Genomic DNA, 27,944 nt, shown 5'->3' with positions numbered 1-27,944 from the left:
CCACTTGTTTTAACCTAAATATCTTTTTTTATGTGGTTACGCTGACTGTTTGTGATATTTTGAACACTGTTAAGAGGGAAACAAATCTTACGTTGCTACCGTGATGTCTATTTGTACATTTATAAGCATTATTAGCTGAAATAGCAGCACTAGTCAGTAGTCATCTCCGTGATGTCTTACTCTCACCCCGTCAAGTCCTGCTATTATCGCTTATTTCCCCATGAATGTGGGCTGTTCGCCTGCGTTATCATCAGCCATTCACCTCAATAATTCCCCATCATGAACAACTTACATCGGCGGAGGAGTTAGTCATCCCGGTTCAGCAGCACAGCACCGGTAACGGCAGCCCGGATGGGACAGAACGTCCTCCGTAGATCCTCGTCTCTGACGTTGTTGTAGCGCTGACTAATAACTTGTTATCCCCAACTCGTCTCCTTTTTGCTCACGCCTTTTCACACATTGGCCCTTTACACAGCAGCATGCCCGCCCCGTGACATTGTTTGACATCACAACCAAAAAACGTAGGCCTTGTATTTGAGATTTTCATTCATGATTTGCCACCCGGTCTTCCCGTATTTTAGCCTGTGGAGCTGGAGCAACCCCCCTCAACCAAAAGCCAACCTCCCACCTGCCACATTCCCACTGGTGTCCTCATGTAGGCTATAATAATGAATCACTTTCTGCTCGGCCGGGTGATGTTTGCAATGACAGGCGCCCATTTCCGTCACTGCTGCCCACTGTCCATGACAAAATAACACTGCTGTTTACCAATTTATGATGTTTTTATTAGGATGAGTGAGGCTGCTGTTGCTGCACACAGAGTCTTGCCTACACTAAAATCCACAAATATGTAAATAAAACTGAAAAAAAAAAAAAAAAAAGTTTCATGCATAACAGTTTGAGAGCATTTCTCAACCTGGAGTAAATCCTCAACTGACACCCAGCTAGGGAGTGTTCAGACATAAATGAAAAGGAGTTTTTCCTCCCATTGAGACGTTAAGCTCTCGAGCTCAGAGGAGTCCCGAGGGCGTGTCCTGAGAAACTTTACAGCAGGATTTCCCTTTGCATGCCTGCCGGGATTCCGTCCCGGAGTGACATATGCTGTTGCATAAAGCCATTGTATACTCCAAAATGTTCTCTGGGTTACTCAAGCCTTACATGGGATTAAGACGAACTAGAGTGTCTATTGAATATAATGTCTTCTGTTTATCTAGACTAACTAAATATATTATAATAATAATAATAATTATTATTATTATTATCAGTAGTAGTAGTAGTAGTAGTAGTAGTAGTATTGAATAATATGAACTTTTTTACCTCTTCAACAACTCTACCGTTGGCTGTATAATTTTATATGAGTGGCAAAAAGGAAACGACATCAAAGTCTCGCTATATAACAATGTTGTATAAAGATAAATAATCCTTTGTACCTTTAAGTCCATATATGCGCCGCTGAGTTAAACTATGTGAACACAACAACCCTCCAAAAATGCTTATAGATCCTGTAGACATAATAGGAATATGACAATGTCTTCTTTTGACGTAGCCATGACCCAAAAATGTTCCTATCCAGATAGACGCATAGGTAGCTCTAAATAGATACTTTCCATATTTATCAGTTAAGTTTCTTAAAATTTCCTCTCAGAAATTGTCAGACGGTGAGAAATATCTCGTGCCTGTGATAGTATAAAAAAAACATCTATTATTATCCGTCGGCGAGGTGAGCTCTGGTCTGATTTCAGTGGGAGAGGGATTCCCTCAACGTCACCAAGGATACCAAACACAACACCGGCACAAATATGGTCATGTACGTCAGCGGAACTCCGAGGCGGGACCTCGACGTTAGAAATGTCTTGGTTGTACTGGTGAGGATGGATTCATTCATAAGACAAGATCTGCTACTGTGCACCGTAATACTAGCTAACGTCCTCCGGCGCACCGTGAGCGGACTTTATGGATTTATAATCGCATATTTGACAAGCGGATAACTGAGAGCGCACTGAGGATTTAAAGCTGAACGGAGAGGACTTCTTAACAGACTGAACCGGGAGACTTTTCCCCCTAAACGCGGGGAAACTGGATTAAGCTTCTTCATGCAACTTTTTTGGAAAGAAACCAGGAGCATTTCACCAGGGAATAACAAAAAGATCATCAACGGTAAGTCAATGTTGACCTTATGTGTACGATATACAGGAAGAAGTATTAGAAATACACGTTTTACTGTAGATTAGAAACATCTGTCCACCGCTACTTAATACGAGATCCTTGAAGACCGCTTTTCATGTTTATATTGCTCACACAAAATATATCGGCATGTATGAAATTGTAAAAATCACTCTGCTGCACTTATTGAAGTGAGAGTTTCATTCATGTGATCCATGATTTTATGCAGCCAAAAGTAATTAACCTCGCCGTTGGGATTATCCTATTTTTATCTGAGATTACTCTTTTAAAACCACCATAATTAGCTGACTTTGCCTATAACATCAGTCATTCTCTCCTTACAGTACCTCTTCTTAAGTAATCTTCTTGTGTGTGCCGCTGCCCTGTCACCACTGCAGGTGACATCGCGCTCTCTCCGGCAACTGCAGGTGTCACATTCTCTCTCGCTCCCTCCGGGGAAATGTACCAAGGGTTCCCCGGCGACCCAGACAACGGATCCCGTGGAAGCTCGTCTCCATCAATAGAGTCCCAGTACCTTTCCTCCGTGGACTCCTTCGGGAGCCCGCCGACCACCAGTGCTCCGCAGGTAAATTAGAGATTACGAAGACAAAATAATGCATGCCGCATATGTTAGAATCCTACTGTGACCAAGAATGAAAATTCATTTTAAAGTTAGCAAATGCTGCAGCTGTTCTTATGTATTCATTCATTCATTCATTCATTCATTCATTCATTCATCCATAAATGCAACAGGTCTTACTTGACCTATGCTTACTTTACCTATATGGGTCTATAGGCTAAAGGGCATGTGCTTTTGCTGACATGTTTCCAGATAATAATAATAATAATAATAATAATAATAATAATAAATATGCACTTTGCAAAATTTTCAACGTATCGTCTGTACTTGTAAATAACAAGTCTATAGCGTATTCGTTCTTTTTTAAATTCAATTTCATTACATATAGCCTATATTATGTTTTACATGTGGTAGATTAGCATCTCATGTCTCTTTTGTGTATGGCATGTAGGCTGTCATATCCATTAGACAAACAGCATAGCCTAAAATGTGTGTATACATATATATGTATGTAAATATATGTATACATATATATGTATGTATATATATGTATACATATATATGTATGTATATATACATATGTATACATACAAACATACATATATATACATAACTATATATACACACATACAATTACTAGGCATTTACCCTAATCCTTTAGATATCTGCATAAAGCATGATCTAAAATAAACACTTAAACAAAGCATTAAAATTGTAATCCATATATATATGTTATCAAATATATGGGACTCATACTAATGAATATTTATACTTTTAGTGGCACTTCTTTTTTATTGTTTCTTATCAGTGGCTGCTGATATGTATTTAGTTTGTACTCTGACGTTCCTGTACTCGGATATAAACACTCTCGTCAATAGGCTGTATCAACAGTTAAACATAGATTTACATCTGTGTGTTGCTTGTGGTAGCCCCGGTAGCGGCTCCCAGGCTTTGACAACGTGCTCAGTTTACAGCACGCCGCAGAACGGATGACAGGGTTCTGGAACCCTCCTACGTCAGCGGCGAAGCTCCGCCCCGCCCCACTGCCCGATTCTCTCCTTCCACGCGCTCCGCTCTCCTCTCACAGGCCTCTGCCGTGACGTAAATGCTTGTTCTATTTTGGAGTGCTACGTCGCGTTGCCAAGGGGAACACCGGGGGTGTGACGGGGGAGGAGGAAGAAGGAGGGAGACGCTCTTCGAGAGAAACGATTGGTCGAGGCGGGTCGCTTTCAGAGCCGCCTGTCCCAATGCCTTAACACGCTTTTCTATGAATATTAATAAAAGCCGATATTGTCCTCCTCGGGTCTAAAACAAAACAAAAAGACAACCGACACATTTAAGCTTTCTGTGTGTATTACAAACCTACTATACACGGAAGAAGTTATGTCAAAGCAACAAAGATAAATTCTAAAGTAGGAAATTGAGATTTACACTGACCTTATAGCCCACTAATTTTCTTTACTCTGACACCTCTAATTGTACTGCTTATAACATTTTCCTCTTGTTAGATGGCTAGATAAATATTTTTTCTACACTTTTTGAAGTCATATTCTATACATGCTCCAGCACTTAAGCTATAAGCTATACTTGAACCATTATGTACATTTGTTATGTCATGTTCTGTCATGTCTTGACCAGAATTTTAATTATTTTATAATTTTAAATAGTATCTTAATAAGAACTGACTAGAGTTTCATTGCAGTGCATTTGTAAGGATGAATCCTCAATGGCAGGTAAAGTGGGGTTACTACCAGGGGTGTCAGCAACTAATTACAACTACTGAAATTACTGTAATTAAGTCATTTTGGGGGGTACTTGTGCTTTTATAGCATATTTTTTCAAGTCTGTAATTCTACTTGTACTTAAGTATGCATTATGTTATATACTTAGTCACTTTTAAAAACACAATTCAGTACTGACATGAACCCATATCCAAACCTTTTACCAGTACTTTTGTAGCCACAAAGGGTATCCAACAGCAAACAGGCCAATGAAAACTGTGACATACAGACAAAAAAATACCCTGCTGCAACAGGCTGTGACCATGACCACTGACTTTGGAGTAATTTAAACTGAAGGGAACTTAAGTAAATAATATTTGGAGATTTTGGAAAGAATACTTTGTACTGTTACTGAAGTGTTATTTTAACAGCAGTAGTTTTACTTGCAGTTGAGTAATATGTCAGTAATGTAACAGTACTTGTACTTGAGTACTTGCTGCTGCCTGTATTTCTGCCTCCGTTTGTCTAAATGTGTTCATTGACCTACGTGGTGTGTAAAATCTTGCTTGTTCACATCTCCTGCTCAGGAGTGTGTGTCAGCAGGAGCTGGCTTGAGCATTGGGGACAGCGGGCCAGGGCCCAGTGCCGGAGGGGAGATGCCCGGTTCATTCGTGCCAACCGTCACCGCCATCACCACCAGTCAGGACCTGCAGTGGATGGTACAACCGACCCTCATCTCTTCCCAGGCCTCTGGACAGAGTGGGTCCACTGGCACCACGACCATGACCCAACCGGTGTCACTGGTTGACCCATATGACATGCCAGGCCCCAGTTATTCTTCGGGGCCTGGATTCACCCCTCCGAGTTCGGACACTCCGGGCCCAGCACCGGGCCCCATCCGCCAGTCCAGAACCCGTAGCCGCCGTACACGAGAAGAGTCTGTGAGTGAAGATGGAGATGTTGGTGTGTTAGTAAGTGTGTGTGCTTGAACGGTTTGTTTGTTGACCCTCGCATGTTACATATGTAGTGTGGGTATTCCGTTTACATGGGGCCAAAGGAATCAGATCAAACGACTATTAGCAGTGGTGTGCACAAACACATTAAGGGGTTTGGGTATTAATAGACAAAAAAAAGGGCACCTCCATGTCTACTGTGAAACCTTCTGATTAACGCAAACCTACTAAAAAGGGTAGATAACTGAAAAAGTAATTTTTTAAAGAAAAAATTATCTGATTCAAGCATCTTAAATATCAGTATTCTCTGGTTTCTTTACTCCTTTGCAAATCAAAACATTTGAGGACATCAACTTGGGCTTTGAGAAGCACTGAAACACTTTTCAACATTTTCTGATATTTTATAGAACAAACAATCAATTGATTAATCAAGAAAACAATCAACCAATTAATCAACAATGCAAATAATTGCTAGATGCAGCCCCACTTCAATTTTTCTTTGGAAAATGGCCACTTTGCTCTCAAGACAACCAAAGCTGTCTATCCACTGTGCCCACCACTGCTGCTTGAACAATATGACTACATTTCCAGGAACAAGGACAAAAAATTTTTACCTAATCAGTTCAATTTTTTTTCCTTCATCCTAGCTGACACCTGAGGAGGAGGAGAAGAGGCGTGTTCGACGAGAGAGAAACAAGCTGGCTGCCGCCAAATGCAGAAACCGCAGACGAGAACTCACAGACAGACTGCAGTCGGTGAGCTTGGCCTGTTATACTTGCCAGAATGAGTAATGATCATAATTACATACTTTATGTTACCTCCAATAGCATTGCAGAGTGTGTTAATGAATGTGTGCATGTGTGTATAAGAGAGAGGATTATGGTAATGTGGTGTTTAGCTGTGATGAAGACAATTATAGTCCTCAACAGAATATTGTACCTACTGTCTTCACAGCCTAATTAATGGGCTCTTATATAAGTCACTTTACATATCCAATTGCAGAGGCCTCATTTATAAAAATGTTCCTGGATTTATAATAGGGACGCTCAGATTTATTGGTTGCCAATCGTTACTGGGCGATATTCAGTCAAAATAGGCGATCAGTATTAATGGTTTCTAGTTGCTAAACACAAGAAGCAATCAATGACAGAAAAACTTAAGCCAATACACTGGTTGATGGCACTTCAACCCCAAAATGAGTGGTATATCAATTACTTACCCTGTGTTTCCTTTTGTTGCCTTCATGTAAACCAGGGTTTTGTTGTGAATCATTTACAAGAATGTGTTGTGAAAAACTCAATGACTTGCAGCTCCACTCTCATTCACAGGCTTTTACTATGTTCCTCTTAGGGAGCAGTTGAGTCCGGTTTGGCTTAATATCACACTGACCTATAATACTGCCATACCAGCTGCGATACCAAAACAAAACACAATCAGTATTAGCCATGTATGGCTTATGGATGATATGCGATCGGGATGGGCGAAAAAAACATGACTGTAGCATCCCTAACTTAGTTAGATTGATAGATCGTTTCCAGCAATGTGCTTACATTTGATTCATAAAAGATACTAAGCATAAAAATCCTTACTATTTTAAGCAACAGTGATCTATAAATATCAAATTGACTTAAAAATGGATGGCATCTGCCTTAAAATCTGTGATTTCCCCATATACAATACAAGAATGTATGTGTCTCAAATTGCAAAATGACAGCGTAATCCAATCATTTATCTATCCATTTTCTTCCACTTATCTGGTGTTGGGTCGCAGTGGCAGCAGGTTAAGCTGGTTGCATCACAATCTCATTTTTTCAGTCACTACCCAGAGCTCATGACCATAGGTGCATATTAGAATGCAGATCAACTGGTAAATTGAAAGCCTTCCAGCTCAGCTCCTTCTTCACCATTATGGTGCGGTACAACGCTTGCATTACTGCTGATGCCACACCAGTCCGCCTTTCGATGTCTCTCTCCAATATACAATCACACAAGAACTCGAGATTCTTTAACTTCTTTGTTTGATGCAGTGTAACCAGCAGGAAAACCATTTATGTCAAGTCTAGACTTTGTGAAATTACATCTTTGAGATAAGATCATTTTCACATCAAAATAAGGTTTCATAAATTATCACTTATACGTGGTTTTCTGCGTAACTTATACTTCAGTTTTATAAATGAGGCCCCAGGTGAGGAAGTATTTCTGCTGAGATGGATACATCCACCTCCACAAACACTGAAGAATAGGTTGAAGCTAACACTCTCTCTTTCTGCTGCACATCTTTTTCCTCCTCTACCCATTTCACCCACCTTTGCCTTGTTCCCCTGTCCAAATACCCCCATTTCTTTCATTCTCTACCCCCACCCACAGGAGACGGACATACTGGAGGAGGAGAAGGCTGAGCTGGAAGCTGAGATCTCTGAGCTGCAGAAGGAGAAGGAGCGCCTGGAGTTTGTCCTGGTGGCCCACCAGCCGAACTGTAAGATCCCGTACCAGGACCAACCTCAGCAGGGGTCGGCGCCACTCCCTCCAGTCCAGTCCCAGCTCCCTCCCCAGACCTTACAACCTCCTGTCTCCATTGTGGGCTTGGCTGTGAAGGAGGACTCTTTCTATCTGCCTCCTGCCTACACAGCTCATCCGGCCTCCACACAGCCCCAGCCTCCGGTTCAGCAGCCGCAAGTCCAGCAGCAGCCTCAGCCAGGGATAATGCAGGAGGTAGAGTTTTCTAGTTCTTTCTATGGCTCAAGTGAGCCAACACCAGGCGGGCCATGCCTCATGGCCAGCGACAGTGGTGGTGGTGGTGGTAACCATGACGATGCGGCCATTGGCAGCTACAACACCTCATACACATCTTCATTTGTGTTCACCTACCCAGAGGGAGCCTGCGGGGTCAGTGCCAACCAGCGGAACAGCAGTAGCGAGCAGTCGTCTGATTCCCTGAACTCGCCTTCGCTGCTGGCACTCTGACTGACCGACAGACACACGCGCACACATATTAACACACACACACATTCTGCTCGCTGGAAGTAGAGGCTGAGCCAAGTACATGCACAGTACCTATCAGTCTCACAGATTGAGAAAAAAAACACAACCAATCATTCAGTTCTGATTGGCTTAAAGTTTACACATTTTGAAATGCATTCCACTTAAGAGCCATAGAAATAGTTGCATATGAATTACATTAGATCTAACCTTTAACCTTAAGAGATTAATATTTCTTGTTTTGTATTATCTAAGTAACTGCAACTGGACAACTTAAGTGAATAAGAACTGAGTCACAAAATCAAGTCTAAGTTGCCAATCTTAAATTAACAGATTAACTCACAAAGAATATTCTCAATCTTCAACATGTACAGTACATAGAACTCACTTTACACTCCAACAATCATCAGTGCCCCCACCTTGTTCCCTCTGTCGGTTGCCCTTTTTCCAGTGCTCTTGCTCTCATCCTTTTTCCATCCTTTTCTCCCTTCTTCCTCTTGCTGAATGTATTTGTGCAAAAACTAGGGACGAAGGACACTTTTGTTGAGGGTCTTTTCTTGTGGGAGACAGACAGCTGATTTCTCGCTCACCTCTAACCCTTCATCTGCTCGACTTCCCTCTGCTTCTTCATTTGCTGCTTGGACTTTGGCAAGTTGGGGATCTGAGTGTCACAGCCTCCGCTAAATCTTGTGCTTTCTTCTCTCGTTTAAAAAAAAAAAAAAAAAAAATTCTTCTGCCGTCTGCCTACCTGCCATGCGACCCATCTCTGCCCATCTCTGTTTCTCCTCTTCTGTCTCTGTGTTTCTCCCTCTCTCTGAAGTCTTCAACCCCTGAGAGCCCGAAGACCCCCTCCAGCCCTTGGGACCTTGAGTGAATGGCGGCCCAACTAACACGCCCTTTTGCACCCTCTCATTCAAGGACATGGACACAGCCCCCGTCCCCATAGAGAAGAACCTTTTTCTTGGAGCGCATTGCTCAAAAGCGGATTCTTAACAGTGAACAGCAGCTAAATACTCTCACACACGCACATAGATGCATAACTGATGAACGCAACATGCAAGACGGATGCCACTGTCTTCGGCTGAGCCATTTTTTCAATGTTCACACAGTGATTAGACACATCTTAATGTTGTGAGGATGGAGGTTTAGGATGGAGAGAGGTTTAGCAGGAAGGGAGGAAGGAAGTGCAACCCAGGTGGACAGACTCAAATGGAGAGATGATGGAAAAAGAGGATGACTCCCATCCTAACCATCGATTTTTTTTGGAACCAAATGTCAAAAACAAAGAAAGAGCTAAATGTTAAAAACAAAGCAAAAAAAGAAAGAAAAGATTCATGCTCTTGCCAACTGTGTGGAAGGGTGACCTCAGTAAAAACACCTCCACACCACAGAGCCTCATCACCCCGGGCCTACATGCGCATATTCACACCATCGCTTTGAAGTCTCTGAACTGAAGATACAGACGTTTTGTTGAAGCGCACCAGCTCCGTGTTTTGCTCGGAATCAATCAGATGTGAACCGATGCCGTTATTTAGAGAAGAGACGTTTTTTTGTAGTGATTCAGACAACCTCTAAGCACTGGGCTCAGTGGTCTCTGTACCTCCCCTGTTCTCTCAGCAGCGGAGACGAGGCGGGGGTGCGTTTATTGTGAGTGTGTCCACTCTGAGGCACCTGGCCCGTTTATTTCTTTCTTTATTGAGGTTGATGTGGCGAGTGAGCACAAAAGCAAGACCTGGAAACAAAAAAGGGGACAACATGTGGGCTGATGTTGTGGAATAAGCGTCCTTTCTTTGCCTGTGAATTTGTATAATTTGTTTTTTCCTGTATGTTTGAGTGAGAATTGTTATATATTTTAATGTCTATGTTTGTTTGTGTGTTTGATTGTTTTGCATTGACCTCTGCTTTCATTTGTACTGTTGCCGGTTTTTGTTTCGTTTAGTTGTTTTTTTTTAATCGGGAGATTTCCTTATAACTGTTACTATTATTATTGCATTGTAACAATTGTTTCATTATTTTATTGTATTTTCATTTGGCAACTTTGGAGGCATGTTGTGCACTACAAAAAAATTTGAATTATAAGTCTATATGCATATACATATATACAGGTAACGTATATATAAGTGTATGTACCATGATTGTAAAGTATGAATGTCTGCAGATCTAAATGGGATATTTTTGTCAATGAAGAACAAGATAAAATGTTACTGAGGTTTAGTTTTAAAATGAATATTTTTCTAAAGGAACAAAAAAAAAACTATAATAAATTTAAAGTACTGCCCTGTCCCTCAACATGAAGCACGATGTCACTGCCTCTATCAATGTGTATTTATGTTTTATAAACAATATAAAGCACTATCCAAGTTACATTCAATGTATGTTTATAATTATGATGTTAGAAGGTTGTGGTAACACCTCTGTTTTGTTTGTTTGTTTTTTCTCTGTGAGGTCTGTCCCAATGCTACTGACACCTTAATGCCACTTGATCCTTAACAGATGCAAAATGAGGAAAAAAAATATAGTGTGATTGAATGTCAATACACATATTAAAAGCGTTCCGACTACAACATAACGACTTAACTGTTTCATTTAAGGACAAAGTATTTCATACACACTATAAACATATCACTCACTAACATTGTTATTTCCTAACTGAAACGTGTGTTTGAAGGAGTTTTAGCCTTGATATGAACATAACAATCATGTTAAAGTTTATCCATACTTGTACTCAAGCAGATATGTTGTCTAACTGACCTAAAAATCTCTTGTGATTGTATTTGCTGGATAAGAAGCTTTATTTTCAATAAATAAACATGTTTATTCAAAACAACGGCCAGATTAATGATATAAGTTTTTGCTCACATGTGGCTCTGGGTGGTCAGAAAACGGGCAGACCTCATTTTTTTTAAATGTTGAATAAGGACTGTGTTTGTACAGATGTTGGAGATGCCTTTTGATTTTCTCTCCAAATGCAAATGTGATGAGAATATGTTCTGGTGTGAGAATAAGCATAAAACATATTCAATAGTTCTCATGTATATAGGTTTTTGTGGTGCTACTTATAGTATGCTATAATGACGAGGCAGTTTCACATTGTATGGTGGAAGGTTACACTTTGCTGTTGCTCCAGATAAGTGAGGCACGCTCACTGGGATGTTTTATTCAGAATGGAAGCCAATAATACAGTGAATTCCCAGCAGTTGAAGCTCCGAGAGCCCAGTAATCACTCTGTGATTACATGATGATTTAATATCAATTGTCTGCAACATCTTTAAGTGTGATAAACAGATCTCAGAGGGCCTTTTGTACTGTACCTGCACTCCACATTTACACCCCTGATCACAACACAACATATTAGGCTCATCCTTTCATTTAATTTCTTTGCCTTGGATTTAATTGAAGTTGTCTTTTAATATTTTTTCTGTAAGATTACAATCACAAATGGGTTGCCAATGAATTGGAAATAGTGACATAGAAGGAAAAGGAGAAATATTTAGCTACCAGCTATAAGACAGAGAGAAACTGCCTGCACCCACCTGTACTGTACAATGGCTACATTAACTGAACAAGAGCTTTCCTATTTTTCTATGATGAGGTGAATGTTGCTATGTATTTCTATTTTTCCACAAGTCCCATATACGCTCTGATTTCATGTTTTCCCTGGTATGAAATGCAATACTTATGATCCTCTTGGATAAACATAATGTAGCAAATCATGCAGTGCTCAAACTGACTGCTACTATATGTCAAGTGTGATGATGTATTGCTTTAATTATCAATTTTTGTTACAATATTAAAAATTATCCTCAACACTTATCGGAATATTTAATTTTGAGACAATCTTTATGAAGAAATGGTGTTAGAATATATCTAAAATGATCTTTTTTTCATTTATCGAAGGCTCCACCACTTCAAAAAGCCAATGCTTCTTTTATAATCCATTCCTTGTACCGATGTTTTGTCAATTTTTGTAACAATTTACTCAGTGTTTCTTTGTCTGGGAGCAAAAGTTGCAGTCTGTCACATTTGGAAACATGGGATATATGACTTGATACATTTTGAGGTTACAGCAGTGAAAGATCCAAAGAAATGGATAATAACATAACTAGCTCATGAAGGTGCTCTGATGTCAAATAATTTTATATTTTTTTGGTGCATATGATTTCAAATTACTAGTTCTCTGCACTCATTATAAAGTACTGTTTACTTATTTTTAATAATTTCACTTTCATTTACTCTTGTAGAGGACCAAAGTGTATGACAAATTTGCCACTTTTGCAGTCCCCGTCTGATCCTCTGTGTGTCCATATTTCAGCTTCTGGCCCTTTTTGTTCTTAAAGGTTTACATGATAACGTTTTTTTCTCAGTTTCTAGACTGCAAAAGCTGGGTGAGCTGTTTCCTTTAATGATGGTTTGACCAAATGCCATTCATTTCCAATTTGTGAAGAAATTACATAAATAAACAACATATTATAATGTACATGTCTCTCACTTTTAAATCCTTGATCTTAACTGTGCTCTTTGATCTATGAATGAGTTTTTTTTAAGTGTCATTTTTTGAGTCAGTTACCATCTTTGCTACTTGACTTATGAATGTAAGAGGTGAGCACGGACCTGAAAAATAGTCATACTTTTTGTATGTATACTACAAATAATGATTATTTTCCTTATCTCTGAATCTGTTGATTGCTTTTTTGATTAATGGTTAAGTCCATAAAATGTGAGAAAATGTGAAGATAAAATGTCCAGCACAGTTCTCCACAATGTGAGACAAAGCGAAGTGAGCAGAGCCTGCCTTCTTCCTCCTTCCCAGAAGGAGGGGGCAGAGGGAAACAACTTGCCTCAGTATTTTGACTTTGGACTGTAGTACCCATTTGTAGAATGCCAGGGTGTTACATATTTCACCTTTAACCTAATGAGTGGGTGAAGACAAATAATACAACAGCTAGAACAATCAGAAAATGTCATCAGTCTACTGCAATACGGGCTTCAAAATAGGAAAAGACAACACTGGTGCAATGTTATAACGATAACCAAAATCTATGATGGTATCTGGTCTCATTATATTTATAATATCAATATATTGCCCAGCCCTTGGAGCACCCTTACAAAAACACATAATTTATATATTTAAAATGGAAATAATCAATATTTTCTATTTTAACAATGGATCCTGGTAGAGCTGCAATGATTAATCAGTTATTAAATTAATTGCCAACTATTTTGATAATTAATTGTTTGAGTATTTTTTTTTATTTCAGCTTCATAATTGTGAATATTTTCTGTTTCTGTTATTTTTATTTTTGAATAAACACTGAACAACATCGCTCACCATTTCTCGACGTTTTATAGGCAGACAACTAATAATCAATAAATCCAGAAAACAATCGACCGATTTATCGACCATGTAAATAACAGGCCCTACATCCTGTATTAACAAGCAGGTGTTTTTAGCAACTTGGCTAACTACAAACGGCAGACAGCCAAAGTTAGCTAGCACTTCTGATACTGAGGAGTATTTTGCGACTAAGTCAGCAGTTGGTGGAGACAAACACAGAGGTAAAAGCAGAGTGAATTTTGGACTTACATTTGTCAAGTGACCAGAAACATGACTCCAAACGAACAGAAAGGTGGCTCCGTATCTGTTGTGCAGTGTAATTATCTGTAACTGTTTGCTAACTGGACGGTAAATTGCAGGTTTAACTGCTGCAGTCAGAGAGCGAATACTTATAGAAAACGCAGGTACTGAAACAAGTCATTATAAAAGTGATCTTGACTGTCTGGTGAGGCCGTTCAGCGTGAGTTTGCAGTCTGTGTTGCTCTCTAGCGTCCACAAGCAATATTTCACACAGTTCTCTCTTTGGTTCTGGGCGGAAGCCACGTCATGGGAGCAGCGCGAGCTGTCCGGATGTAGCTTACGTCACCAGACATTTGTTGTAAACATGGCGTCCGTGACAACAGGTGAGAGCATAAAGGCCCGGCGAGCCAACGTTACCACTTTTAACAATGAAAATATTTCGATATTTCATTGTGTGTTAGACATAAACAACGCACCAGTTCGGAATATAGTCTGGAATGTGTACATCCGGGTATTGTCCTTAGTTTAATGTCGCAGATGCCGCCTTTTAATTCATGGCTGTAGCTACAGCTAACACAATGCTAATGCCGAATGCTAACACAAACGGCTCTGTTAGCTGATATGTGAATTCACTTTCATTGATTCAAACAGACATCAAGATAGAACTGTACGTTGAGTTGTTGTTTATTAAATATTTGATTCGGCTCATATGGCTAGATGCTAACACGAGCTAACAGCAGTGAATCAAATTCAATTTCACACCCGGTTGACAGTATTTCCTAAATCTAGATTTTTAATGTCACAATACCTTTTTAGTAGGTCATATTTGGCTATCATTTGTGATTCTGCTTTGTTTAGGCGCCTCTGTGTCAAATGATATCGTAGCCACCGTGTGAGTCTGGTCTCTGTGTGTCTGTGAGTTCATCAGTAAGAGTCACTCAGCATGTTGGACAGAGCCATTGTTCTGGCAGCTGTTGTGCACCCCTCAGCCTGTATCTGTTACTCCAGCCACAAGACGTTTCATAATTGGTGTTATAAATATCCTCCAGCTGGCCGTGGTCAGCATGTGTTAGTCCTCAGCGTGCTGCTGTCTCCTCAGGTTTATGTCTCCCACTGGCGTTTGGTGCCAGCCAGGCCCCTGTCCCACACTGTAATCTACTGTGTGACTGTGACTATCATCATCAAGAGTATAATTTGATTTTGTTTGCTTTGGCAGTCAGTTTTACTGTTACTGAGGTGACAAATAGGGTTGAATCTAATAATTGATAGTTGATCATCAGAAAGGAAATTGGAGGAAAGGAAATGTCACAAGTAAAATAAAAAAGGCCTTTTGCCCTGTTATGTGATTCTCTGCTTTTCACTGTTTGTCATTATGAATGAATTACTTTTACATAGAGCTGGGGAATATAATGATATTAGTGTATATCAGTATTGAAATATGTGACTATGTCATTATAAATTTTGAAAATCATGATATTGTGATATGGCATAAGTGTCTTTTCTTGTTCTATACAGGCTGCATTAGTGTTGTGATTTTCTGAACTTAGCACACTGTTATAGCTAGTGTATTGTTTGCCTTTACCCTCTTAGTCATTATATCCACATTACTGATAATTATTTATCAGAAATCTCATTGTGTTAATATTTTGCTAAAGCACCAATAGTCATCCCTACAATATTGTCTCCGGATCAATAAATATGGATGCTACAGTATTTGGTTTTGTCCATATCCCCCAGCCCTACCCATAAAAGTGTTTCTTTTTATTTAAATTAACTGGAAGTGTCAGTGGTGTAGACAGTATTTGGATGTTCTTTTCTGTTGTATGATTGCTAACAGTCTGTTTTTTTTTTTTTCTTAAGCCACCTCAGAGTGGATTCAGTTTTTTAAGGATGCTGGGATCCCAGCCGGCCTCGCAGTCACTTATGCAGTCTCCTTCGTGGACAACAGGTAACTATACAGCCCTTTTCCATAGGCTTTGTATAGCATACATAAGACACACTGTATTGTGCCAGCTGATTGGTTTAACTGCTTCAGTCTTAAGAAGTTAATCACAAGGACTCAGTATACAGTATGATAAAAAAACAAAACAATGTAATGGTCATCTACATGTAACAGTGAAAACCTCACACCAGAAACATGGAGGATGAGTCTAGTTTAGATTGTTACTCTCATCTTTCCTCTCTGGTGATTAGATAAAGACAGTGCAACGTGTCATACTTTGAAAACTGAGGAGAAACAGAGGAGAAAACAATAAGTTTTTCAGTTCATCTGCTTCTGAAAATCTAGTTTTGGGTTCTTTACACTGTTAGTAGTGCATCCCACCTCACAGCAGTTTGTAGGCATTTTTCTGTTGTTTGCTAGCAGATGGAAAGTGACAAGGAGGCACTTTCATGCAATACAAAGTCACTGAAGAGCAATGAATTGTTTTCCCCCACAGTGTGGGCAGGACTTATTTGTGCTCTGTCCATATGCAGAAACCAAATCCAGTATACATAAATATGTGTGTTTCAGAAGCCACAACCAAAATACATTTACCCAGAATGGCTAGGTATTATTAAGCTACATTATTAAGCTACTCTTTAATCGCAATTGTTTTCCCTAAATTAGCTGTTCTCTTATATTGTTGTTTCATAAGTCAAGAAAGGTTCCGTTAATTCATCTTAGTTCAGTCTTAAATACATATCACAGTGGTTGGCCCACTTTGATGTGGCTGATGAGAATGGTGCCAATCTAACTCCTTCATTGGCCAAACAACTACATCAAGACCATTTGACAAGGTGTGTCTCAATTAAAGATGATCTGCTGCTCTCTATTGGTATCACTCCAATTCTGGCCAAAATCACTGGATCTGATATCGGCAGCAATCAAAAATATTGCTAAAAATTCTGTATGTGAAGAAGTTTAAATACAGTGAAGTAGGACTATTTCACAACTGAGTCATGCTGTGGGCTGTGTATTACTTCCTTTTGGGGAGTAGAATAAGCATGATGTTTTTTAGATGGCAGGTTAAGTGTATCTATTAACAGATATTAATACATTACAGGTATTATTAACAGTTTAGTTGGTTAAGAGGGGGGGGGGATGTAGCAGATTGGTGTCAGTCTCAGCAGATACTAAAGGTTTCAGTATCAATATCAGCATTGGACATTAAAAATTGGTATTGAGGATGACTCAATAGTCTTAGTCTTCTTCCAAGTAAGCTCTGGTGTTGTCCGTGTTATGGTGAGAATACAACGTGGTACAACCACAGCATTTTGTAATAATGTGACATTTTATGAATTCGAAGACTAAATCAGTTTGATTCATCTGGTAATTGTGGCAGCCATCATGGAAAAGATCGCCTTCCTAATTAGAAGTGTCCAGTGAATAATTTAGCTGTGACCTGTTTTTCTGTAATCTAGACTGAGGGAACAAAATTACAAACAGAATTTTTTTTCGTTCGCAATATTTTGTCAATTTTTCACAACAAAACAAAGAAGATAGAGATCATAATTATCAAATTAACATACATGGGTTATATACCTTATTGTTTGAATTCTTATCTTGTCAAAGGACTACAGTATTTTCTGTTTTTTCATGTCACTGCAGAATTCACAAGAACATGCTGATGGACCTCAGTAAAGACATCATGATGGACCTCGGCATCACAGTTATTGGCGACATCATTGCCATTCTTAAACATGCCAAGCAGGTCTACAGGCAGGTGAGATCACAGTTTCATGTTCTGAAGTAATGAGACGCTGAGAATGGATGGTGTATTTTCACTTGCGAACAAAATGCCACTGGAATATCTCCACCATTGTTATGAGTGCAGTCATGCAGAAAGGATGTCTTTCAAAGTCACTGCTATCTCGACAGTGAATCACTGTGGACTGTGAGTTTACATAACCACTGTATTATGTGTTCCCTCTTCAGGACATGTGCAAAATGGCCACTGAAGCCATCTCCTCAGGACAGACCAGTGTTAAAGCTGAGCTCAGAAGAACTGCCAATACTCGTAAGTATCAGGTTTACATCAGAATGTAACATTGTGTATGTTATTTCACCCAACACACTCCATTGCTTTATTGTGCTGAAATGACCATGTGGCCTGTAAATCAGCCCAGCCTGAAGCAACGTGAATCAAAGGTTAAATAATAAACTATACCTGCAGTAAATAAATCAAATAGCCATCATATGTGTCAGGTCAGGATTAGTATCTGCAAAAAAATGTTTTATGTTAACCATAAGGATCAAAATCAAAATGCTTCAAGTTCAAGTGCAGTTTCAAGTCTTACCTCACTCTCTGTAAACAGACCATGGTGGTGCTTATTGATTCATTTATTTTGTAATTGATTGGAGTGAAGATTACTAGCACTCTGAAGACGAAAAGGTGTGAAGATATCACATATATAAAGTATTCAGGTCACATTAACAATCGTGGATATCTGGCCACCTTTTTCTTCATCCACAAATGAAAAAATGTAAACAATCTGTATTGATACATAGAATAATTTTTTGAGCAGGATACATTTTTACTGCAGTGCTGCAGACTGAGTATTGTGTACTTTGGTTGGTGGGTCAGTATTATCTGTCTAGTTAATGTCTGTGTGGCATTTCAAAGATGTATTCACAGATTTGGTGCAAAATGAAGCTATTTTTCACCAATCAAAAAAAACCCTCCATAATACCGTATTACCATATTAAGACACTAAGACCTTGAGGAAGACCAGAGGGAAAAGGCAAGCAGTGATTTGGTATCAAAAACTTTTGATTTTGAAGATTTGCATTTTTCAATGATTTAATGTCACTTATGTCCTGGAAAATGTCTTAATGTCATTTTATACAGTGAGGTCAAATTTTAAGAAATGGTCTCACTACAGTCAGATGGTTGCTATGGGGACTATCATCATCACACATGAAAATACAATAAAGGTCTTTGAATCCACAAGAATCTCAGCTTTTCAGTCAGACCCAATTTCTGAAATTCCAATACTGCTGACAGACCCATGGATGCAGGAATATTTAAAAGAATATATGAAATTGTACTGCATTCAAAAAACTGCATGGGATTAGCATTAAATGTGCAGAGGCAGAATGAGAGGGGTTAGTTTTCTTTCACTTCTGCGGCACCAAAGGCGGTGGTAACAGACCTGAGCTGACCTCTGTGTAAAAAAGTAAGCTGGCACAGCAGGACAGGACACTGTTTCACTGCTGTTAGATTAAATTCTGAATTTATTCCACATATTTATCAGATGTTTTACGCAGAGAGAGAGAGAGGGAGGGAGAACAGGGGACCCTTTTTACAGGTCCGACACGGAGCTGCATACAATAAGCCAACACACACAGACAGGAAAGAGGAGAGAAAAATCCCTCTTCACAGATCATCACATGAGGCGATCTTTTTAACTCATCTGTTGCAGAAAAAGCAACGGTCTGTTTTTCCAGGAAAACATAAAAAGCTTTACATTATAAATCCATGTTATCAGCTCTGTGTGATTATAAAAGAGCAGATGAGCAGAATCTGAATGAGAGTCACTTGTTGTCAGGTGCATTGTGTTATGTCATGTCTCTGTAAAAGGACATGCTGGGGCAGCTTTATGCCAGTGCTGCCTGATTCAGTGTAAATACACAAAGCGAGTTTAAAGGTGAGCGCTCATCGCGATGATACTGCTGGCATTCTAGCAGAGTTGAACAGATTAAACCCACTGGTATATAGTAGTTGTGTCATTTCAACACCAGCTTAAAGGAGAGTTCACCCCAAAATCAAATAAACACATTTTTCCTGTGGCCTGTTGTGCTGTTTATCCTTCTAGATAGTTTTGGTGTGACTTGCCTAGTTTTGGAGATGTTGGCCATAGATGATGGGATTAAATGGCACAAGATCTGTTGTGATCAAAGCGCCAAAAATCCATTTGAAAAATTCAAAACCAGTATTGTGTTTTTGATTTTGGAGTGACCTTTCCCTTTAAACACAAAGTAAACCAATATTTTACAAAACATGTTGTGTAAAATATGTACTGTATCTTACACGTGTTAACATGTTAGACACATTTTCATTATAATTGCATGTAGTATATGTATATCGTGGATAATGTGTACTAATCAGAGTATCTACATCTTTGTGTGATTGTTCATGTGCACTCAACTTTTACTAGTTTTAACCACAACTTAAAGAGCAGAATGTAAATGAGATTTGGACTTGGACAAGCACAACCTATTCCTCAACATCCTAAACAGATTTAGGTGAGGTCATTTTAATGCTAGTTATTTATTCAAAGAAATCATCACTTCTATTGAAAACAAACAGGATCTATTAGCAAGGACGAGACTGACTGTTTAGAGTAAAAGAGACTTTCTGTCCTGTTTTTATTTTTAGGGATCGCATAAAAGGAGATAAGGCTGGACAAAACAATTTTTATTAGCTGTATTTGTCATTGGTATGTCAGATAATAAAGGTTAATTGTTTCCATTAGGAGATAAAGTAAATCATCTTAATCTAATTTTACCAGAACAAACTGCACCTCTTGGTTTGTCGACCTAGGTGTTGTACAAGACCTCCTTCAGTTCTTCACGGCGTGTTCCTGTCTGCACACTTTTAATTTTGGCGTGTCTAGAAAGGCTTCACACATCTCAGAAGACAACTGTGAAGCCCAGCTGTCCTCTGATCTCATCATGAGGAGTTCCTGTAGGAAACAAGCAAAATCACAACCACTTTTCTCTCTTTTTTTCTTTTTTTTCTCAGCTGCCACTCGTATGATTGCCAACGCTTTGAGCCATGACTCCCCGCCGGCCACTCCAGCTCGTCGACCTGACAACCGCCTGTCCGTCACAGTGTCCAACATGCAAGCGAACAAGGGTGGCAAAGCAGGTAGATATCATTGAAAACACATTTTACCTCATCAATCCTGTATTTCCCATCCCTCTGGAGCCATGAGTCCTGTCTCTTTATTCTTTCTTTCTTTCTTTTTCTTTTTTTTTTTTTTTTACCTCTGTCTAATCCTCATGTACCCACCACTTTGTTTGTCAGTTGTAAGTCAGCCCGCTGATGAGGGGAACGGTTTGCCAGCAGTGAAGCGCCGACGTGTGACAGCTGAGATGGAAGGCAAGTACATCATCAACATGCCCAAAGGCACCACGCCTCGTACACGCCGCATCCTGGCCCAGCAGGCCAAGAAAGGTAGGCCTGACCCAGTGGCCTCGCCGACAACTCGCTCAAATAATAACAGCTAATCAATACTAAAGGTTTCCTTTCCTACTAAAACTAAATTGGGTAACACTGGGCTGATAAACAGAGCCTGTTTGACCTTCATTTAATCCTTTGTCTTTACTAATGCATCCAGCACTGCATCCCTCTGTCAGAACATGTTTCTTCCTTTGTCTTACACTACCCAGATTTTACCCAATTGTAAAATCTTTGACTGTGGTCCTTTTTTTTTCATTGCATTGATTTTCAATAGGTTCCGTCTCTGACAGGAGACACAAAACTGTAAACAGTTCATATTTATTCATATTTAGATTGCATTTAGAGCCCTAACTAATCTGTTAGCTTAGCCTCTGTCAGTTGGCATTTTCTTTCATAAAAAAAAGCAAAGGTAATTCAGTTTATCTAATTCAAAAGCAAAGTGTGAAAACACAATCATTTGTATGTCTAGCCTGTGTCACAGACTAGGACCTCTGTGTTGAAGTTTCAAAATAAAAAACAGATTTCTCAGCATAGTGCCTGCATGGATATAATATGCAATAAACTATTTTTTCACAGTAAAAAAATACAGACGTCCGATTCGTTCTAAAATCCTAATTTTTTCATTTCATTCCACCACATAATCAGCCCGGTCTCATCAATCTACGGGCAAATAATACAAAGTTAAACATAAATATTGGGTGCAGTTTCAGGTTACATAGTATGAAGAATGAAAAAAAAGTCTGCATATGGAGGAGGTGGAAGGATTGTCAAACAAAAACAACACTTTCACTCAGGAGACCACAGTTCACGTCCTGTGTGAAACCAAAAATCAACGTTATTTTAAGTTTGAAGTTACATAATGTTTTGTGCGTCATGTGACTTACATAACATACCTATTTTAGCCCAAACCATGATCTTTTCCTAAATCTAACCAAACTGTCCATTTCACAGTGTTAAAAGCACAGCTCACCCCAAAATCAAAAACACATTTTTTTTCCCCTGGGCCACAGTACTATTGATCCATCTAGACTGCTTTGGTGTGAGTTTTGGAGATATCATCCGTAGAGATGTTCTCACTAATATAATGGGACTAAATGTCTCTCAGATTGTGGCACCAAAAATGCATAAGTAAGACCTTGTTGTGAGCAGTTTCATGTTTGAACTATTCTTTTTAGTAGACAGAAAGTATATCCACAAGATTCTAGAGTAGTTCTGGTAGGCAATAATGTTTTTTTCCAGGATGGCAAAGGCATGACCTGCCCTTCTCTGCCTGTGATTGGCTTACCCTGGTATCCTTAAACTTAACCTAATAAATCACGCTCTTCATGCCTAAACCTAACCAACTCAAACCACTTAAACTAATTGGGACAAAGATTTTTTTTTCTTTTTGTCGATTTTACTGCAGAAAGGAAGTAGCTCCTGAGTTCACAACAAGGTCTTTGGATTATCTTATGTGACCAATAATAACTTCTGGAAAGATTTTTTTTTTGGAGAGAGGAGTTTTTCAAATGTACTTTTTGGCGCTTTGATCCCTAGAGGCTGAGTGCCAACTTGTTCCATTGTATTGGAGAGAAGGCAGACATCTCTACGGCCGATACCTCCAAAACTCTGCCATTCACACCAAGAAAGTCCATGTGGATAAATAGCACTACAGGCCAGAGGAAACATGTATTTTTGATTTTGAGTTGAAACTTTCTCTTTAAACACATTTATTTTTATCACAATGACAATGAAGTCATCTGACTATGGATATGCTCTCCACAGAGGGATTGCAGTATCACATGCATACACTGTGTTATTTGTGCAGACTGAAGAGACCAGGGTGACATAATCATTCCTAAATCTGTGAAACTAAAGCCTTTGTGCCATGAATGATACATTTTAGGTTTTAATGAATTTAGTCTTTCTTTTCTTGCGTGATTGAAGTTGTTACTTTAGCTTGTGGAAATACAGTAAAACATTCTTTTGATAATGTACTGGAGCACTTGCACCAGAGCTGGCAAGAGTTGCATTACAGACATTTTATCACTGTATTTAGTTATTTTAATAAAGTCTATGTTAAAGTAAGAGATTGTTGCACACAGCAGCACTCTGAGCAATGTTGATTTAAAATACTGTAGGAAAAATAGTAATACTGCAACAAACAATTACCTATGGTAACAATTAATCAGCCAATTATTTTCATGATTAATTGTTTAGTTTATAAAATATCACACTCTCATCGCATTTGCTAGAGCCCAAAATGACGTCTTCAACTTGCTTCTTTTGTCCAGCCAAAAGTCCAAAATGCAATGGCTTTTTTATTTAGTTTCAGAAATGACAGGAAAGGCAGCAAATTGTCATATTTAAGAAGCTGCAGCCATAAAATGTTTGACATTTTTTCTTGGAAAAACAACTGAAATGATTAATCTATTATCAAAATAGTTGGCAACTAATTTTCTTTCTTACTTTCTTCTTTCATCAACTAATAAATTAATCAACTAATCATTGCAGCTCTACAGTAGTGTTTTTCTTCACTTTCAATGTTCTGGTGTGATCATGTGGACTTTGTAGATATATTAGATTGTAGATATATTTTGGAGATAATTATTTGTCCATTGCTAATGAGTTATCAAAACATAAACTAAAACTATCACAGTCAAGCTGTCACAGCAATTTCTATGTAAAATCTCTAATTGCTTATTGCTCTGCTCCTTGAAAAGGTTTGAAACGCACCTCTGTGTTTGCAAGACTAGGGGCTGAATCAAAGGCAGACACCACAACAAGCAATAACAAGGTGAGACCTGTCAGCATATCATGATGGATTCCTTTGTGTTGTTTGTATTGTGTTGTATTTGATTCAGACATAAAGTTAAGTGCTGTATTCACAATGCTCGTGTTTGGCAGCCCACCGGTGTGTTCAGTCGTCTGGACAGAAGTGAGGAAGAAGAACACAGGCCAAGGGCCAACAAAATGTCTGGAAACATGGACGTAGAAGACGAGGACGACAGTGATGGAGAAGGCTCTGTCCTCCAGTATGCTGGAGTCCTCAAGAAACCACCTCCCTCTCAGAAGAAAGAGGTCACCACAAAACCAGCACCGACCACCCTGCGGCGCCTGGGAGGCAAATTCAAATTACCTCCCTCTGACGCTCCCACCTCCTCTTCCTCTTCTTCTTCCCCTAATGGCCTCCCGCCTGCCAAGATCAGCGTGCTTCAGAGACTGGGTAAGCTCCCTGCCACACACCAGGGCACGGCTGTGTCGTCCACGCCTACTGACACACAGGACAACAGGGTGACCACCAGCACCAGGCCCAGGGCGCAGGAGCGCCTGACCATAGGATGCCCCAAGGTCAGCAGCAGCACTGGAGGAGCAGCAGGAGGAGCAGGAACAGGAGGAGAGTCTCTGGGCGCCCAGATGGACGTTCGGGCTGTCAGTGTTTTTAAGAGACTGGGCAGCAAGAAAACCTAACGTATACTGTAAATCCTCAAACATCGTTCAGACTCTTTCTATACGTCCTTTATAGAATTTGTATCACCACCTTTTTGCATTTATCCCGGCAACATGCAGGACTGCAGATTTGAGTGGAGTTTTTTGTTCAGCTGGAGCAAATGGACAATTTTAATGCTGCATTGTGGCTTTAGGGTTCCTCTTAGATAAAAATAAATTGTTTTTTTTTACACTTATGTCATGCTGCCATTGAAAAATCACCTTTGTTTAGTGTCCAAGCTTTTTCTTTTGTGTATTATGTCGCTCAACCAGAAAGCTATTTGTCATGTCTCAGTCGTATCTTCCATTTATCATTTTAAAAAGTATATATATTAAACTATCTTTCTGAGCTTAAGGCATGAGCATGACGTCAACCAGGCTACCGTTAATGGTGGTTTAAATTTTACCCTGTAACTCCACATAAAAGAATGCTGCTGCGTAAACGTCCTCCTCAATGAGTAGTTGAGAATATTTCTCCAAGAATTATATGGTCCTTTTGTTGATAATCGAAAAGTATTTCTTAAAAAGAAAATCTGATGGTAAAGGTACAGATAGACGTCTTCTCAACACCTCAGGCAATTTGAGTTTATTCTTAAAGATAATGCAGGACAACAGTCGGACATAAGGCTAGCTATGAGACAATGGTTAGAGGGATAGTTGAGATTATTTTTAGTGGGGTTGTATGAGGTGCTTATCCATAGTCAGTGTATTACCTACAGTATTGTGGTTGACACGTCCTCAGTTTGGAGAAACTGTAGGAGTACTGATGCGGGAAGCTAACTAATGAACTGCTGTGGACAGGGTCAGTAGCAAAACGTAATTTTGCCACTGAAAATAAGATCCATCTAAAAAGTCTGTATGCTGTATTTAGAATATTTTCACCACTTTACGTTGCCATCGGACAGCCTTTTCAGATGTGAAACTGCCATTTTTAAAGTCAGATGCCGCACTTGTCCAAATGAACCAGACTTCATTGGCAAAATCCGTAATCAGGAAAACAGTAGACCAGCAACTCTCTGCCTCGATCGGTTAGTTTGTTTGTTTTATGGGTTAGGGTTACATTTGCATTTTAAAAGGTTACTTCAAATCGACCAAAGTCACACAATAACACAAAAAAATTAACAGATCGAGGCGGTTGTAGTAGTGAGTAACTCTTTTCTTCTGCATAGGTAAAATGGCTGATTTTGCAAAAGAAATTTGGTTGAGCGACAGAGAGAAATATTTGGTGTATATAAAAGCAGTTTCCCTTCAGAAAAAGCTGTCTGATGTGAAGGTAAACTGGTGAAAATATTCTAAATATAAAGTGCACTTGAAATGATATTGATATTGGCTAAAATACTTACTCTTAAACTGCCGACCGCCATCTGCCGTAGGTATTACACTCGATATGGATAAGTACCTCATATTACCCCACTTCAAATAATCCAAACTATCCCTTTAAATCTTTCTACTTCTTATTACCTTCACCACCTCAAAATTACCTCCTCTAATCACGTTTTGAAAGTAGAAAATGTGTAAAAGTGACAGCTTCTTAATTTCAGTGAGTGGAAATTCAAATGGCGACACAGAACGACCTCTATAAACACTTGAATCAAGGAAGAGCACCGCACCTCCTCTTCTACTTCTGTGCTTTGTGGAGTAGAAGCTCACACCTCTGAACTAAAGACACCCATTTCAACTTTTCTACCATAGTACTGAACATTTTCTATAACCACCTACTTGAAGGCCGGATCAGTAAAATATTGTTTATTTTGAAATGCAATGTATAGATTTGTTAGACTTGATTTCAGACAGCACAGAACCTGTTCTGCTGCATATTTTTCTATGTGGGCATTCTTGTATCATGTATCCATATAAAGAAACTCAGAGATGCCATCAGACCTGGTGTCAGGGGGCCACTGTGCTGTAGGTCTCAGTAGGTAGTTCACCTTTATCCCAGTATGGGTCATTAACACCCGTCTTTAGGACTTCACACCAGAACTTTGTTACACTGTAAATATTTGAAATGTTTAAAATCACGCTAAGGAATTTTTATTGTTTTAAAGTACAAAGAGGAGCAAAACGCACCATGAACTGTTATGGTTTTTTAAAGATATTGACGGAAAAAAAAGTGTGCTTGGAAAACAATTAAAAGAGAAAAAGAGTCCAAACGTCTTTGCCGTTCTTTTTTTTTTTCTTTCTTTCTGTGTAGGAGGCATTTACAATTATAATGCGTGTCTTTGGCACAAACTGTACTTTGCAACTCTTTTAAGTATCGACATGACAGCTAAGTCAATATTTATATTCCCCTGAGAACATTAAGCCGATCATTTATCAATAAGCCTGTTAAACTCCCACTCCTCTCTCAATGAGGTTGCTGCTGCATAATGTTGGCTGAACTGACAGTTATGTTGATGATGCTTCTTTTCTCTATGCAGCTGCATCAGGGAATCAAATTAAGCATCCAGATCTTAACTATATTATCCATACTATACTGATAAAATATTTGTCTTTGTATCGTCCTTAGCACAAATACATGGGTAATATATTTACAGAAATGTTGTAATTACAGGCAGCTGTAGGCGGCGTCAAACATCAGGTTTTCTCTGAATGGAAAGGAAAAAATTCATCTATTTTCTTAGGAGATGATCTCCTGATACTAACACTATAAAACTTCGATCTGTTCATGAAATCTTTGTTTAATCAGGCAGTCTCACTGAGATTAAGATCTTTTTCAAGAGAGACCAGAACATCCCCAAGAACACAATCAGCAAACACACACAACACCAATACAGAGTAAATGCAATAACAGGGAATTTGTAAAAAAAAAAAAAAAAAAAAAAAAACAGTTAAGAAAAGCTTTAAAATTTCTCAGGGAGATGTAAGACTGTAGTTTGAAAGCAGATTGCTGTTTATTCCATTTAAAAGGGGGGATAATACTTGAAACAAGTTGTGACTACATTAGTGCGCACGTAAATGGATCATGTACTGTAGTTAGATTTAAAGGAGAAATCTGTAATATATTTACTGTAATTTATCATGAAATGACCATGATATGACATCAGACATTAAGGAAACATTAAATTGAAATACTTGCTTCTCTGACAGCGACACTGCAGCTTTGGAACTTCTATTCCAGGATGGAATAACTGTTACTGTTCAGTAGATGTTCATAACAGTTTAATTGAGCAATATCTGAATGGAGCCTGGCAGGCAGTGAGGCAGGCAGCCACTGAACTCCAACTCTAGAGTCTGTTTTCAGAGCAGTGGGCTTTTGTTTTCAGGAGAACGGGCTTAGCTTTAAATTGACAGACAATTGACAGTTAAAAACAGCTGATCAACATCCAGTGTGGAACTCAT

The 27,944-nt window shown here is 39.1% G+C and overlaps 2 protein-coding genes across 7 annotated transcripts; both read left to right on the top strand.

Annotated features, from left to right (window-relative positions):
• Positions 1–1,872: 1,872 nt before the first annotated feature.
• fosb (FosB proto-oncogene, AP-1 transcription factor subunit) lies at positions 1,873–12,873 on the top strand. Of its 5 annotated transcripts, none has more exons than XM_084717750.1 (6): positions 1,873–2,157; positions 2,562–2,749; positions 5,052–5,435; positions 6,065–6,172; positions 7,785–8,129; positions 9,217–12,873. In XM_084717750.1, the coding sequence occupies exons 1-6, from the start codon at positions 2,094–2,096 to the stop codon at positions 9,268–9,270; spliced, it is 1,143 nt and encodes a 380-aa protein (XP_084573876.1). In that variant the 5' UTR covers positions 1,873–2,093; the 3' UTR covers positions 9,271–12,873. The 5 variants fall into 5 exon arrangements, with proteins under 5 accessions (XP_084573876.1, XP_084573875.1, XP_084573873.1 ...); XM_084717749.1 differs by having other exon boundaries at positions 8,290–12,873; XM_084717747.1 differs by having other exon boundaries at positions 5,052–5,405; positions 7,785–12,873.
• A 1,328-nt stretch (positions 12,874–14,201) lies between these two features.
• Positions 14,202–25,048, top strand: c4h19orf47 (chromosome 4 C19orf47 homolog). Of its 2 annotated transcripts, none has more exons than XM_084717752.1 (8): positions 14,202–14,354; positions 15,832–15,919; positions 17,561–17,675; positions 17,888–17,969; positions 20,697–20,822; positions 20,982–21,056; positions 23,840–23,913; positions 24,024–25,048. In XM_084717752.1, exons 1-8 carry the CDS (start codon positions 14,336–14,338, stop codon positions 24,585–24,587), a joined length of 1,143 nt encoding a protein of 380 aa, XP_084573878.1. In that variant the 5' UTR covers positions 14,202–14,335; the 3' UTR covers positions 24,588–25,048. The 2 variants fall into 2 exon arrangements, with proteins under 2 accessions (XP_084573878.1, XP_084573877.1); XM_084717751.1 differs by having other exon boundaries at positions 20,982–21,131.
• Positions 25,049–27,944: the final 2,896 nt, after the last annotated feature.

The sequence above is a fragment of the Lutjanus erythropterus genome, chromosome 4 (genome assembly GCF_056507025.1).
Source record: "Lutjanus erythropterus isolate fLutEry1 chromosome 4, fLutEry1.hap2, whole genome shotgun sequence".
Taxonomy (NCBI): Eukaryota; Metazoa; Chordata; class Actinopteri; order Lutjaniformes; family Lutjanidae; genus Lutjanus; species Lutjanus erythropterus.
Note: the sequence above shows the minus strand (reverse complement) of the source record. Positions and strands in the feature narration are given on the sequence as shown.